General features: G+C 39.7%; 1 protein-coding gene across 14 annotated transcripts in view; it reads left to right on the top strand.

Moving 5' to 3' along the window:
• The first annotated feature begins 10,999 nt into the window (after positions 1–10,999).
• Positions 11,000–14,615, top strand: part of LOC104140161 (inositol hexakisphosphate and diphosphoinositol-pentakisphosphate kinase 2) — a 40,654-nt gene continuing 37,038 nt past the window's right edge. For all 14 annotated transcript variants that reach the window (XM_068924863.1, XM_009668742.2, XM_068924862.1 and 11 more), the window contains exons 1-3: positions 11,000–11,400; positions 12,927–13,122; positions 13,849–13,939. In XM_068924863.1, coding sequence (XP_068780964.1) covers positions 11,257–11,400; positions 12,927–13,122; positions 13,849–13,939 — 431 coding nt within the window. In that variant the 5' untranslated portion in view covers positions 11,000–11,256. The remainder of the gene's footprint in view (positions 11,401–12,926; positions 13,123–13,848; positions 13,940–14,615) is intronic.

Raw genomic sequence — 14,615 nt, 5'->3', positions numbered from 1 at the left:
AAGCTTGGTAATTCTAAATGACTAAAAATATTTTGATTTACTCTGTAGAATTACTAGAGAAGAAAGCAAACACGGGAAACCCAGCCAAGTAATTAATGTTTGAAAAATGTAACAGTTGTCTGTTAAGGCTAGAAATCTCTTTCATCCACAGCTTAAAAGGCATGTCTTCCCACTCTGCAAAGCTGGCTTCTTAATGCAGCCCTAGTTCACGTGGCAGGTTACAGCTCTGAACTTCTAGCATCCTGGGCTCAGCTACTGTAATATGGGAAGGTCAGATGGAAACCTTACTTTAGGGACACCAGTTAGGTAGCACAGTTTTAGGAAAATAGTTCAAGTCCCTGGGAAAAGATTTAGGCAACTGCAATTAGTTGGCTAGCCGAGCTACATAATAATTCAAGAAATGTAAGTATTTATTGTAAAGTAAGTGCTGGTAAGATGGGAATTTCTGTCTCTTTAGAGCTTTGGCGAGATTTTACACGTTCTTTCTCTTCTGTTTGGAATTCAGAGCACCGAGCCCTCTGCTGTAAGTAGAAACCCAGTGGCCCACCTTTGAGGAAAACTGCTGGTGTGTGAGGGAAGTGGAGTTAGACCATAGCAGCCTAGCGGTTAGAACACTTGAATTGAGTAGGAGAAATATCATTTCTATTCCTTCCTCTCTCCGTGGTTTCAAGTCCTGCTTTTCTGTTTATCAGAAAAACGTCCTAACCACCAAGCCAAAAAAAAGGTCTGAATAACAGTACTTGTACGCTCTACTACTGAAGATGAAGTACAGGTAACAGTGCAAGAGTGATATGGCCAGGAAAAGTGTTTGGAGCACTTATCTGATGGGGAAGACTTCTGTCTCCTCTTCAAAATGTTTCTTCCAGTCTCCATAGAGCTCAGTGGAGTGAAACTGAAAGATTAGTCTCAATTTCAGAGTGGGTGCTGCTATAATTTTGCTGGTGGAGTAATGCATAAAGTAGTATATAAGAATGCTTTTGGAGCACTGTACAAAATATTTGTTGTGTGTATAAAGAAAATTTAGCATGTTCACAGTTGTCATTAAAGCTAGGTTATGGCTTTTCATCTGACAGTCTGAAAGCCACATTTGACTTGCAGGTGCAACCAAGTGTCTGGCTAAAAGCAACAAATAATAAAAAAGTACTCTTCAGCTTCTGTTTTGTAAAATTTCTGTTGTGTCACCTCTTCCTGACTGATTCTGGAGATTGCCCTACTCCATCACTTCTAATGAAGGAGACTGGGACTAGCAGGCAGAGCTGACACACTCAACTGGGAGTCTGAACAGGACAAAAGTCCTTATATAAGGTGCAGGATTTGGGGTGTGGGGAAAGGAAGATGGTAAAGGTGTGGCTGTCCCTGTACTGGAGTGTGGAGCAAGCTGTGGTGGGTCCTGAGAGAGTTTGGGAGGAGAGGGGTGGGTTGCAGCTCCCCAACTGGGGCAAGGAGCTGCTTTTGAATGGAGTAAAGGGAGTGAGAAGGGATGTACCTCAGTAATTTTATTGATTCAATGCATGGGTGTGAATCGCTCTTTGCCCTTGTCAATACGCTGGTCTGTCCATCCTTCTAATTGTTTTCATATGACCTCCCGGGGTGGGGGGTGTCTAAATCTTGCATTTGATTTCCTGGTAAAATACTTACATAATGCAAAAGAAACTTCTGAAAAGCTTCTATTAATGCATAGATTACTTATTGTAAGGGAAGATGCCTGAATGTTGTGAAATCTAGACCTTGATGTTGATTTAATGCATTATCGTTGCAGGAGACACGTTCCCTGTCACAGAATGTAGTAACCTTATGTTATATTGTTAGTTCAGCTGTGGCCAAGAAGCTTTTAGAATTCTCGTTTACTTTGCTTCCTTTTCTACCCTATTTCTTGACTTATTTCTTCTGTTATATAGATCAGCTCAATTGTTTGGCAATCCAGTGGGACTGAGCAAAGCAGAGAGAGGAAGGTGGGAATAAACTTCTTAAGGCTTTGTTGTTGGAGTTCTTACTTGATGATGAGAGCTAAAGGCTTTTCATAATTTCGTGGTTGTTAACTAGACTGTTAGGCCACTGGACTTTGTACGTTTCAGTAGTTACTGGAAACCGCTATATCCTTTTGTGTTTTCTGTATGTGTTATGTTTCATTTGATGTAGTCCTTCTTGTGCGTGCAAACTATCAGCACGCTAAAACTGTAACGTTCTTTGTGGTTTGGGGATGTCAGAAAAGAGCTGTTCTACGTCGTCTTTTAGGTTTAGTCTGTCTCAGTAATGGGCTGACAGCTACTACTAGCCACCTCATAGGATGTATGGTAGAACAGAACAACATTTGTGTGTAAATATTTATGTTATGTAATACTGAAGATGTGACACAGTAGACATTGAATATTTAAGTAGACTGGAGAGCCAAGTATCTGTTGCTATATAAGTTACCATGCTAATCAACAAGTGATTTATGGTTTGCTCACAGTATTGTCTTCAGCAATTTCTGTGTCTTTGCATCCTTTCCCTCCTCTTCTGCCTTCTCTGTCCTCTCACCTTTTTCTTCCTCTTCCTGATCCTATGTCAGACCCAAGAAAATGTCATTAGTGAACATGGGCCTTGTTTGTAGTTCAAGAGTCTACGTTTAAATCTGAATTATTACCAAATTTGTTTGGATCATCTGTAGAAAGGTATTATACATATGCATAAAACACTCAGGTCCTTACACTTGGGATCTTATATTGAAGCTTTGCAGCTGTGATACTTGCTTGTATCAGCTGTCTCAGCATGCAAACTCTTGTGTTTTTGTTCTTCCTGTGTCCCTCTCGATTCCCCCCCATCTCCCCTGCATTGTCTCTGCATGAGCAGCAACCCAACAAACTGCCCTTCTTTGGTGACTTGCTACATGAGCGGTCACGTTGCACAGGCAGGATTCTAAAACAGATAAGAACATCTTTCAGCAATCGTGAGGCAGACATCATTGTCACCATATTCGGTAACTGCCAGGTAGGGAGAAACCTTCTCATTTGCAGGCCTCTTAAGTATTCCTTGTCTCTGCACTTTAGATCAGAAGCATAAATGTTTCTGAAAAATGTAAAGATTCCCAGGAAAAAACCCAACCTCCAGCTTGCTTTAGAAGACTTTGGTTAGATGATGTTTATTCAGAACATCTAACGTACTACTTATTGCTAAATGTAATATAGGCTGTTAATGAAAATGTTAGGCACAGCAGTTCTAAAAATGTCAAAAGTTTTTTTGATATCTTTCTTAGGCCACCTAAAAATGGCTCTTAAAGCCATTCAGTTTTTCATTTCTTAATTTGAATTGGAGGAAACTGATAGTGGACTCCTAGCAGTTTGAATAAGCTTGCAGTGGTAAGAACTGAAACTTCAAAAGGGGCAATGCTTTGGGGGAAGGGTATCGTTTTAGTTTTTTAGTACAGAATCATATAACAGATGAGTACCAGTTATGCTTTTTGTACAGTTATTTGTTTACACTGCACAATGTAAATGGAACAAAGGTGTTTTTGAATTGTTTTCTTATAATGGCATTTCCAAAAGAAGTTTTCATGTGTTGCTCCTGATTTAGAAGTTCCTTATGGCTGTCCTGTGTATGGTATGGTTTTTCTTTGCAATTACAAGTGAGAAACACTTACTCTAGTTTTGGTCTATTACTTTTCGTTAGAGTATACAGAGATAGTTTGTTCTTTTGGTAGCTATGCTTATGCCAAAAAAAAAAAAAAAAAGCTGGAGGAATGCTTACCTTCTTTTCCAAAAGTCATATTTTTATAGGTGTTTTATAACAGCTGTTAAAACTTTGAGCCCTTTCAGATCATTGCTCCTGTGTTGAGCTGATTTGTTGCTGACAGTTACTGGAATGCTGATTTCATGGTCTAAGTAAATATGGGAAATACCAAGGCTGGATTCCTGAGCTGCTATAACACGTGGAGTGGGTACAGGAAAACTATTTGAAGGATTATCTATTTAACATTTGTTAGAGACTGCTTTTTGGTTTGTGAAACCTCTTTAGGAATTTATTTGTGGAAGTATCAGAAAAAGTCTGTAGAATACCCCGACTGAGTGTTTAGCAGGCTACCAAAATCTGTGATTCAAGTACAACCCTATCTGTATATTAATGGTTAAATTTATCTATGTATAATTTTATCTATTCAGAATATTACCTTTGAATACCTTTTATTAGTAAGCATTAATAGTAGGGATCAAACTTAAGGGTTTTTGCTTCTCTTTGTCATTAGGCTATTTTAGTGCCATCTGACTTTTTCAGGGAAAAGCTGAGATTGGTTTGTTTTGCTAATGTAAAGTGAGTAAATTTACTAATGTTTTTCCTTAAGCAGGTGTTTTTGTTGCTTTTTTTTCCCTTCCCCTTTTTTTTGGGTGATCATGAATAGGAAATTTTAGGACAGGCAGAGTGAACAGGCCATACGTTTGGTTGAAAGTTCTTTAAAAGAAAACGACACTGGTAAACTGGTGTTCAGAAATAACAGATTTTTAATCTGTAAGCTGTAAAATAGAACCCTTGCATAACAGCTGAGGTTTAAAGGGAACATAATCTAATTTGCTTCACCTTGAAAGGTTATTGCACAGGAGGAGATTGTTGCCTGGATCTTCTGGCCGTTACCCCATTGGAAATGGATCAGTGTATGTTCCAGTAGAAAGCTCTGGGTTTTATCTTGCTTAGTTTGCAGTCTTCTCTGGTTGAGGTATGCATGAAATCTTTTAATCTTCTCTGTCTAATGAGGCTTATGCTTATGCATCTGGTATGAGAGGATATAACATAGAGCGTCCCTGCCTCTATTTTACTGCTGCTCGCTTCTTAATACAGAAGACCGGGCGCTGGAAAGACTTCTTCGTTGCTGCCTATGGTAGGCAGCAAGATGGAATTCTGCTTAAAACACAGTATGTTAGAAGCTTCTCCTGTCACCATCAAAACACCCCTGACAGTGCTTCCAGAGGAACTGAGACTTCGTTTCAGAAGAAAGCTCCATCTTCTTGCTTTGTCATTTGTTATTTCTCCTTGGCATACAATTTGCGAACCATATATTAATCCAACGACTGTCTTTCTACCACATGTTGGTTGCTACGCTTTCTGTTGACCTCAGATTACTGTGGTTGTTTTAGGAGGCTTCTATAAATTATTCACTGCAGTTCGTCCTTTATCTTCAGATTTTTCTTTCCGTTGTCCCTTTTCTTGGACTTGTCTTATTCCACACACCACAAGAAAGAACAGGTTCCTTAATTTTTATAGCAGCCAAAGCATTTGGAGGAGAAGGAACTTAATTCTTATCTCTAAAAGTATTTGCTCTGTAAATAAAGAATTTAGTCATTTCTGTCATGACACAAATTTATGCTAATGACAGTAGCTTACAGCGTCTGCTGACTGAAAGATAAACTGAAAATCATCAGCTATCGGAATGCCAATTTCTATGGAATTCAGCTAGTCCATGCAGTAGTAGTTTACAAGACTGCAAAAGGGTCAGTATCTTTTCTTGATTCTGTATCTCTGGCCTTATTTTTACAAACTCAAAATTCTTGTTATTCCCTACTATTGCAAACTGGCCCAATCTAGCAATTCATATACTTGGATAATTGATTTTTGAAATGAGTTCATCCCAAGATTTCTGTTGCTTGATCCATAGTCCTTATGCTAGTTTTCTCTCCTTAGGAGAGAGAAAATTGCAAAATAAATTTCACAGAATCACAGAATCGTTTAGGTTGGAAGGGACCTCTGGAGATCATCTAGTCCAACCTCCCTGCTCAAGCAGGGTCACCTAGAGCATATTGCCCAGGATCACATCCAGACGGCTTTTGAATATCTCCAGCGAAGGAGACTCCACCACCTCTCTGGGCAACCTGTTCCAATGCTCTGTCACCCTCACAGTGAAGAAGTTTTTTCTCAGGTTCAGACGGAACTTCCTGTGGTTCAGTTTCTGCCCGTTGCCTCTTGTCCTGTTGCTGGGCACCACGGAGAAGAGACTGGCCTCATCCTCTTGACACTCCCCCTTCAGATACTTGTACACGTTGATGAGATCCCCTCTCAATCTTCTCTTCTCCAGGCTGAACAGGCCCAGCTCTTGCAGTCTTTCTTCATAGGAGAGATGCTTCAGCCCTCTAATCATCTTGGTAGCCCTCCGCTGGACTCTCTCCAGGAGTGCCATGTCCCTCTTGTCCTGGGGAGCCCAGAACTGGACACAGTACTCCAGGTGAGGCCTCCCCAGGGCTGAGGAGAGGGGCAGGATCACCTCCCTCCACCTGCTGGCAACACTCTGCCTAATGCACCCCAGGAGACCATTGGCCTTCTTGGCCACAAGGGCACACTGCTGGCTCAGGTTTAACTTGTTGTCCACCAGCACTCCCAGGTCCTTCTCGGCAGAGCTACTTTCCAGCAGGTCAACCCCCAGCCTGTCCTGGTGCCTGGGATTATTCCTGCCTAGGTGCAGGACCTTGCACTTGCCTTTGTTGAACTTCATGAGGTTCCCCTCTGCCCACCTCTCCAGCCTCTCCAGGTCCCTCTGAAGGGCAGCACAGTCTTCTGGTGTGTTAGCCTCTCCCCCCAGTTTAGGATCATCAGCAAACTTGCTGAGGGTGCACTCTGTCCCTTCCTCCAGGTCATTGATGAATATATTGAACAAGACTGGACCCAGTAGTGACCCCTGGGGGACACCACTAGCCACAGGCCTCCAACTTGACTCTGCGCCGTTCACCACAACCCTCTGAGCTCGGCCATCCAGCCAGTTCTCAATCCACCTCACTGTCCACTCATCTAGCCCACACTTCCTGAGCTTACCTACAAGGATGTGATGGGAGACAGTGTCCAAAGCCTTGCTGAAGTCCAGGTAGACAACATCCACTGCTCTGCCCTCATCTACCCAGCCAGTCATTCCGTCATAGAAGGCTATCAGGTTGGTCAAGCATGATTTCCCTTTGGTGAATCCATGCTGACTACTCCTGATCACCTTCTTGTCCTCCATGTGCTTAGTGAGGACCTTCAGGAGGAGCTGTTGCATCACCTTTCCAGGGATGGAGGTGAGGCTGACAGGCCTGTAGTTTCCTGCCTCCTCCTTCTTGCCCTTTTTGAAGACTGGCGTGACATTGGCTTTCTTCCAGTCCTCAGGCACCTCTCCTGATCTCCAGGACCTTTCAAAGATGATGGAGAGTGGCCTAGCGATAACATCCGCCAGCTCCCTCAGCACTCGTGGGTGCATCCCATCGGGGCCCGTGGATTTGTGGATGTCAAGTTTGGACAAAAGATCTCTAACCTGATCCTCCTCCACCAAGGGAGAGTCTTTCTTTCTCCAGCCTTCCTCTCTTGTCTCCAAGGTCTGGAATTCCTCAGGACTGGCCTTAGCAGTGAAGACAGAAGCAAAGAAGGCATTCAATAACTCTGCCTTCTCTGTATCCTTCGTCACCAGGGCACCCGCCCCATTCAGCAGCGGGCCCACATTTTCCCTAGTCTTCCTTTTGCTATTGATGTATTTGAAGAAGGCCTTCTTGTTGTCCTTAATTTAATACTATATCTGCTCAACTGAGAAAAATCTGTATTCTGAGTAGGCATTGAGGTAGCTATGCTTAGTTATTTTTTTAAAACTATAGTTCTCTAATCTTGAAGAAAGCTCCCAAACAGCAGTTGGAGTCCGGCAAGACGTATCTTGCCAAGTTGCATTTTCTGTGTCTCTGGGGCAGGCTGAGGATGGTTTTTCAAACCAAATATACAAATGTTTGCCCCACAGTCACAGTTTGTCTTATCTTCTCTAGATTTATGAATGCATATTCTTACCAGTCTTCCTGTAATGCTGAATGCACGCTCCTCCGGAAGAGCTAGAGAGGCTCATCTGCAGCTGAAAAGTATATGCTCAGGAAGAGGGTGCTTGTTCTTCTCCAAACTAATATATTGAGGATATTGTCAACTGATCTAAGAAACCTCCATAAGATAAATTCCTCTAGCAGTATGTTAAGTTAGGTGCATGCTTTGCAACTTACTTGTTAGAAGACACAAAAGACAGCACCTACAGAGGGTGAACAGTGTGATAAATCCTGCAGAAAACAATCTGCTAACCACAAAGGTGAGCGTTCAAAGTCTGTGTTCCGTAAGTGAAGCTCCCCTTGGTAGATCTGTTTGCCATCAATAAGACCAACAAACACATTCCAGATTCTTGAGTGAGTAAAATGAAGAAACACTAAGTTTCAAATAGACTTGCTTATCCGTCCTGTTGGGGAATTCTATTTGCCAGGCTATCTTTGTCTGATTTGTGGACGGGTTGTGCTTTTCCCATCAGTCTTTGTGTGGTTTCTTAGCTACCTGCTTTGAGAAATGATCGCTTCAGGTAAGAGAGATTCAAGTACCGCTAGAGACAGACCCTCATAGCGTGGCTATTTGATATTAATGTCAGATTCCTCGTTATGATTTTAAAAATACTGTCATCGTGATCCGAGGTGCAGAGTAACATGGCTTTTTGACATACTGAGGTTAACCGAAAAAGCTTCGTCATCCACAATTAGTGGATTTTTAGGTTAGTTAACTGCAGTTCTCTAAGGAGAGCTAGGCATGTTTCATTCTCCTTCTAAGAGAAGTTGTGTGTTAAAGTGGTGCCCAGCAGCCGCCTTTGGGAACAAAGGTCATCTTATGTTAAGTGCAGTGCATGTCTTCATTCATCTTCAAGAGATGGTATCGCATCCAATATTTTCCTCCTTCCATGAACTTACCTAATCACTTTTTGAACCCGTACAGGTTTATAGAATCAAAAACATCTGGACTTCCAAAGCATAATTATGTATACTGTGAGGGGAAAAACTCTTCTTTTTCTCTTCCACTTGCTAGTCTTTGCCCTCAAGCAAAACATTAGAAGCGATAATGAACAGTCATACCCTATTTTCCTTCTCCGTTGCTGATGATCTTGTAGATTTGTCATGCCTCAATTGTTTACCCTTTTCTTTGCATTCTCCCCCTTTTTCTGAAGAGGAAGTGACAAGAACTTCATGAATGTGGCGCAATAGTGCATCATGATTTGTACCGTGGCCTTACAGAGAGTTATGCTTTTATTCTGTATTATCTCACTTATGCTTTAGGGATAGCTGTAAAATATTGCAATACCTCCTTCAGCTTCTCGTGACCAAATTGAGAATGATTTTTTTTCATTGGCCTGGTGAGGAACTCACCTGACTAATTAATTATACTTTTAAATGTGAGAGTACTTAGAGAATTGGGGGGGGGGGGACAAACTGTCTTGAGAGGAACTGTTAAACATTATTGTCGTTTTTCTTAAGATTGGATCCAATTCTTTGACTCAATTTTATCTTTAATACTATTTCAAAATTCTGAATTAGTTGTCAGTGTATGTTGTCAATAACCTCTGCCTTGCTGAATCTTACTTGAAACAACATTTGGACAGCTTGCTTTCTTCACCGTTTCATAAAAGGGGTTCTCTCAGTACTCTAATTTCTAACTCTCACGTGGCAGCAAAATGAATTGTTTGAAGTTTAATTATGTTCTTGTTGCTTGAAACACAAACGGCTGCAGTTTGAGATGATAAAAGAATGTAATTTTTATTAATGGGATTGAAACAGCAGGTGTGTAGCAAATATATTTAAGAGTGGAATCCCTTGCTGTCACTCCAAGATCCCAGTGTGTCTGTTGTTTAGACCTCAGCTTTTCTGTATCTGAAGCAGCTGTATTGTTTGTCCATGCTTAATCTATTGCTCTCTGACTTACGGCAGGTAACTTTTGCTCTGTTTACCACCCCCTTTCACAGGGGGCTGAATGGCTGATTACCACCGAAAATTGCCTATTGCTTCACTTGGTTTATAGAACAATCGAAGTTATTTTGGCAGATATTTAAAGACAAATTCAGTTCTGCTGAGACATCATTGTTCAATGGTACTTACACAATGATTTGACTAATGAACAACCTAAATGATTTTTGTTCTTATCCCTTTAATTTAGAACGCTTATGCATTACAGCAACTTTTTTCTCATTGTCTAAAACCATTGTTTAAGAAGGTTGATGTGGTTTGCCTCTACCGCATGTGGCATGCAGCTCAGTCTCTGTAGCTGTTGTGTACTTGCATTCCTGTAAATGACTTCTGCCATTTCGCTGAAACCAAGTGATCAGATGAACTTCTAAACAAATAACTGCTTATTAAAATTCCAAATAATAATGGGTTATAATTAATACGACAAAATCATGCACAATTTATAATGATAACAGTTGTCTAGTTAATCTAATGGAAGACTGAGCATTGAGTCTGTTTCTGCATACAGCTTGCTTGGCCAAAATTTTATTTTGACGTGACTGGTTAATGTGTATCCACTTTGCTGGGACATTGAAAGTTGATGCTTAGAAGTAGTTTTGATCAAAGGCAGAGCTGATGGATATTTCTGGAATTGATTAAGTGTTGCTTCATTTTCACACTGAAAAATTAACAAACTAAATAAGCACATGACACCAAGTTAACATACACATTTTGCTTTCAAACCAGAGTCTTATTGTGTTTTTGAAAGAATAATTTTCTTAAATAGCTTTAATAGTGGTGCTATATATATTTATTTATTTATTTTAGTATTTTTATCTGTTAGTTTTAGTTGTTTACCATGGCTCATTTGACTGGGAAACGATGGGGGGGAGGGAGAACAGCTGACAGGAATAGGGATTTAAATATCTCAAATATCGGAGAAGACTTTTGTTCCTTTATCTCTTTATAAAATCTCCTTTATGCTTTACCCTTCCTAAAAGTTGGAAAGAATGCATTTAATGCTTTTTACTTTCCTGAGTTATACCAGATAGATATTTTTGAAATATCTGAGTAAGCAGTTTGAAAACATCTTGAAATTACTTCCCCCTGCTCCGAACATACATGTAGAAATGTAGATTGTGTGCAGCCTGCAGGGCTTTACTTCTGATGCTTTTGCTTTGGACACTCTGTCGTATATCAGAGGTATATAGTTCTCCAAATGCTTTTTTAAAATAAGGAAGTGGTTTTTATGTGCCTTTATCAGTTGCATGTGTGTGTTTGTTTTTTAGGATAAAAAGTTGCCATATCATCTCAGGGAAACTGTAACCTGTGTCTGGTTTCTTGGAGCAACAACTCAAACCAATAATGAACAGCTGATACCGGTTAAACTGTGCCTGGAAGACAGTTTAATCACAGTAGCAACGCTGCAGAAGCAGTATCAAAGAGCTGGGGCCTTTTGTGTTCCCAAGTCATTGGGAATATGCCCAGTGTCTCAGCTGCCAAAGTGGATGCAGTTTCTACCTAGATCTCCATAGGCCTTGTAGTCATGTCTGTTAGCGCAACAGAGAGCGATCCTCCTAGGTTCTTCGTCGGTGGAGAAGATGGAGAGGAATTGCTGGACTCAGCCAGGTCTACAGATTATGATCACTTCTATGGCCATGCAGAAGAGGAAGAGGAAGAATATGACTCTGTATGTACTGTAGGGGCATGTATGCACTGTATGTTTTCTAATGTTATTTTACCTTTGAAATTATATTAGCTCACGTTAAGTCTAATACTGAAACGGTGATCTAAATTGGGAAATGTCTAATCATATTAAGATAACCACCCATCAGTTACATTTGGCAATGCACCACACTTGAAAAATAAGTTGCAGTATGTATACCTTGATCTAGGAAGTAGATGTGCTTGACCTTAATACAGAGTTTGAGGGCAGTTCAGGTGGCTGTGCCAGTTTTGCAGACTTGTTTTGGTTTCTGGGATTGAATTTCAGAGCATGAGCCTTAATTGGATAATGAGTAGCAAAAAATGATAGAGAGAGTTTATCCTTGGTATATATTGTCAACTGCCATGGAATTACCTTTGTCAGTTTGAACAGATTCTTAAAATTTCTATTTTCATCTTATGATCATCTTACTGTTGTTCTTATGAGGATATGACATGTTTTTATTCTTTCCTTCTTTCTTATCTTGGTCTATAGAAAGTGCATGTAAAATTAATCTCAATTTATACCCTAGTTTGTTGTACTTGCAGAATGTTCTGAATTATTTTAACACTGCTTCCCACTTTTTAGCTTGTTTAGAACTGACGCTCTTCATTTTAGTCTGCACGAAGAATGTCATGTCTCTGTTAAATTGTATTTTTTTCTTCATCTTTTTGTCTGTAACATTTCACTTTAGGGAATCATCAGATTAAACTTTCGTTGTTTGCAAGCATGTCTAAAATTTAAATTAAAAGAAATGTTAATCTAACACTTGGCCGTGATTAATTGAAATGCAAACACCTACTGCAAAATTAGCAGCTCACGCTGTTTAATGCAGTCAGTGTATTTTAACAAGAAAAAGTAACTGGCTATGTTTTAAAAGACCAGTAGCTTTAAAGGATTTTTATGGGGTTGTTTATTTTTAAACACATGAGCAGTTTAGCTGTTGCACTTACTACCATTGGGGAAAGTCAAATTTTTTGAAGGCTTATAAAGTGAAAGAGAATATCGACTATACAGAGTGAAACTAGCTATACACAGAGTAACTCTGAGAAATCTAGAGTAGTATTTTCCATTTGATTCATTTTCATTATCATAATTCACTTATGGGTAATAAAATGTGAAACCTTGTGGCTAAATAGATTTAGAAAAATTAAATTGTTTAAAAATGAGTTACTGGTTAATTTCCCAGTAAGCCGCAAGTGTGATCTCACTCTGGTGTGGCATTTCTCACTCAGTTTTTGATCCTGTCTATTTGTTCCTGGTAAGATTAAAAAATATTTTAAAGTAGTATAATCCTGTTGAAAAATTTAATTTCCTGAAGCATGTTTCATAAGGACGCAGGGCAGAATGCTGTCTCACAGAGTTGTGTTACTTGCTAGCAATTTACTACCTCTAATATAGCTTTTAATCATGTATGTAAATTTTAACAGAATATGTCTGCACTATTATACTGCTATTACACTGTTGCATTCTGAGAATACTTAATAATTGCTTTTTTTCCCCCCCCTCAGCCACCAGAAAGACAAATTTTAGTTGGGATTTGTTCAATGGCTAAGAAATCTAAGTCCAAACCAATGAAAGAAATTCTTGAACGCCTCTCCATGTTTAAGTACATAACTGTTGTAATATTTGAAGAGGATGTTATTTTGAATGAGCCAGTTGAAAACTGGCCTTTATGTGACTGTCTCATTTCCTTTCATTCTAAAGGTAAATCTTTTACTAATACAATGAATATTTTCAACAACTAAGTATTTCTTCCAGTCTAGGGATTTTTTTAAATTATTTTTGCCTTGCAGTTCTCTTAGATTTTTCCTAGGAAGCAGTGCCCTTGTCTTGTTTAATGTAATACAACTGACTTTTAAAATGCAAGCTCTTAAAATGATGCTGTTTTTATTGTGTGAGAAAGTGCTGTCCTGACATGACATTTAAAATAGCTGTTCCATTAGTAAATATTTGGAAAGCCAGTGGAATGGTAAGCCCTGTTGATCTAATACTAACTTGGATCAATAACTGCAAAAGCATGCTGCTCTCTCAGTGGGCGTGTTGGGTTTCTAGCTACTTGTTCCTGTATCTCTGCTAATCTCTATGTTTTTTGTGGAACTCTGCAGTGAACCAAAGATGAGTGGGCTGAGGTTAAAAATCACATTTTTCGGGCAGAGGCAACACAAGCCCTAGTTCTGGCACTAGGGAATGTGGAGTGAGGAGGAGGGAATGGGAAACAGGAAGATTACTTATGGCAACGTACACTGAAATCAAGCTATAGTTTCATGATTGTCTTAAGCTCACATTATGTACGTTTACAGTTGAGAGAGGGAACATCCTCCCAAAGCCATATGTCTGGTTATACTCTGAAGTTTGCAAATGAAGGTTCCAAACTATTTACTAGCATTGTGTCTTGTGATTTTTATTTATACTCGTTAATAAACATTTTAGGTTTTCCCCTGGACAAAGCAGTTGCCTATGCAAAACTCAGGAATCCATTTATAATCAATGACTTGAATATGCAGTATCACATACAAGACAGGTAAGTGATGCTAACTACCTGTCAAGAACAAACCACTTCTAAGCGAGGGACTCGCTTCGAAATGTTCAATTTCTTGTAGAGTATTAATTTTACGCTTTACGAGCATCGTACTTTGCAGTTGTATATATTGAAAGAGATTAGCAGCCTCAGTGAACATAGTTATTATGCAAGATGGTGTTAGCTGTGAAACAGGAAAAGCTTAATCGGAAATATATTAAACAGTTAATTGCCTCTGAGATGAGGAAATAAAAGAACGTTTGATTCTGGGGTCACAACCGTTCTCTGCTGCTGTAGAGCATTCCATAGTTATAGAATTCGTGTGGCTTATGAAAGACTTTTTCTGTAACGTTAAAACTTCTGGGGGTCGTTGAATGACCACATGGTATTTGAATACCAAAGTGAATTTTCTTTCTGGGCTGCAATCATGGTTAGCAAATATTAAGAAAACAGTAGTAAGCAAAATAAAGAAACATTAGCGCTTTCTGAACAGTGAACAGACTTGCTGTTTTGGACGCCTTCAATTGCTGTGCTATATGAACTTTTTCAGCCCTTCTTGTTACTCTCTTCTACTGAGAGACTTGTTCTGTGGAAATTGCTCTTGCAGTGTGAGTGTGGAGGGAAAGCACTGGCACTGCAAACATTGTTTTGCTGATACTGATGAGATCACTGCAAAGGT

This window comes from Struthio camelus, chromosome W (genome assembly GCF_040807025.1).
Source record: "Struthio camelus isolate bStrCam1 chromosome W, bStrCam1.hap1, whole genome shotgun sequence".
Taxonomy (NCBI): Eukaryota; Metazoa; Chordata; class Aves; order Struthioniformes; family Struthionidae; genus Struthio; species Struthio camelus.
The sequence above is the reverse complement of the archived record's forward strand: the minus strand, read 5'-3'. Positions and strand labels throughout refer to the sequence as shown.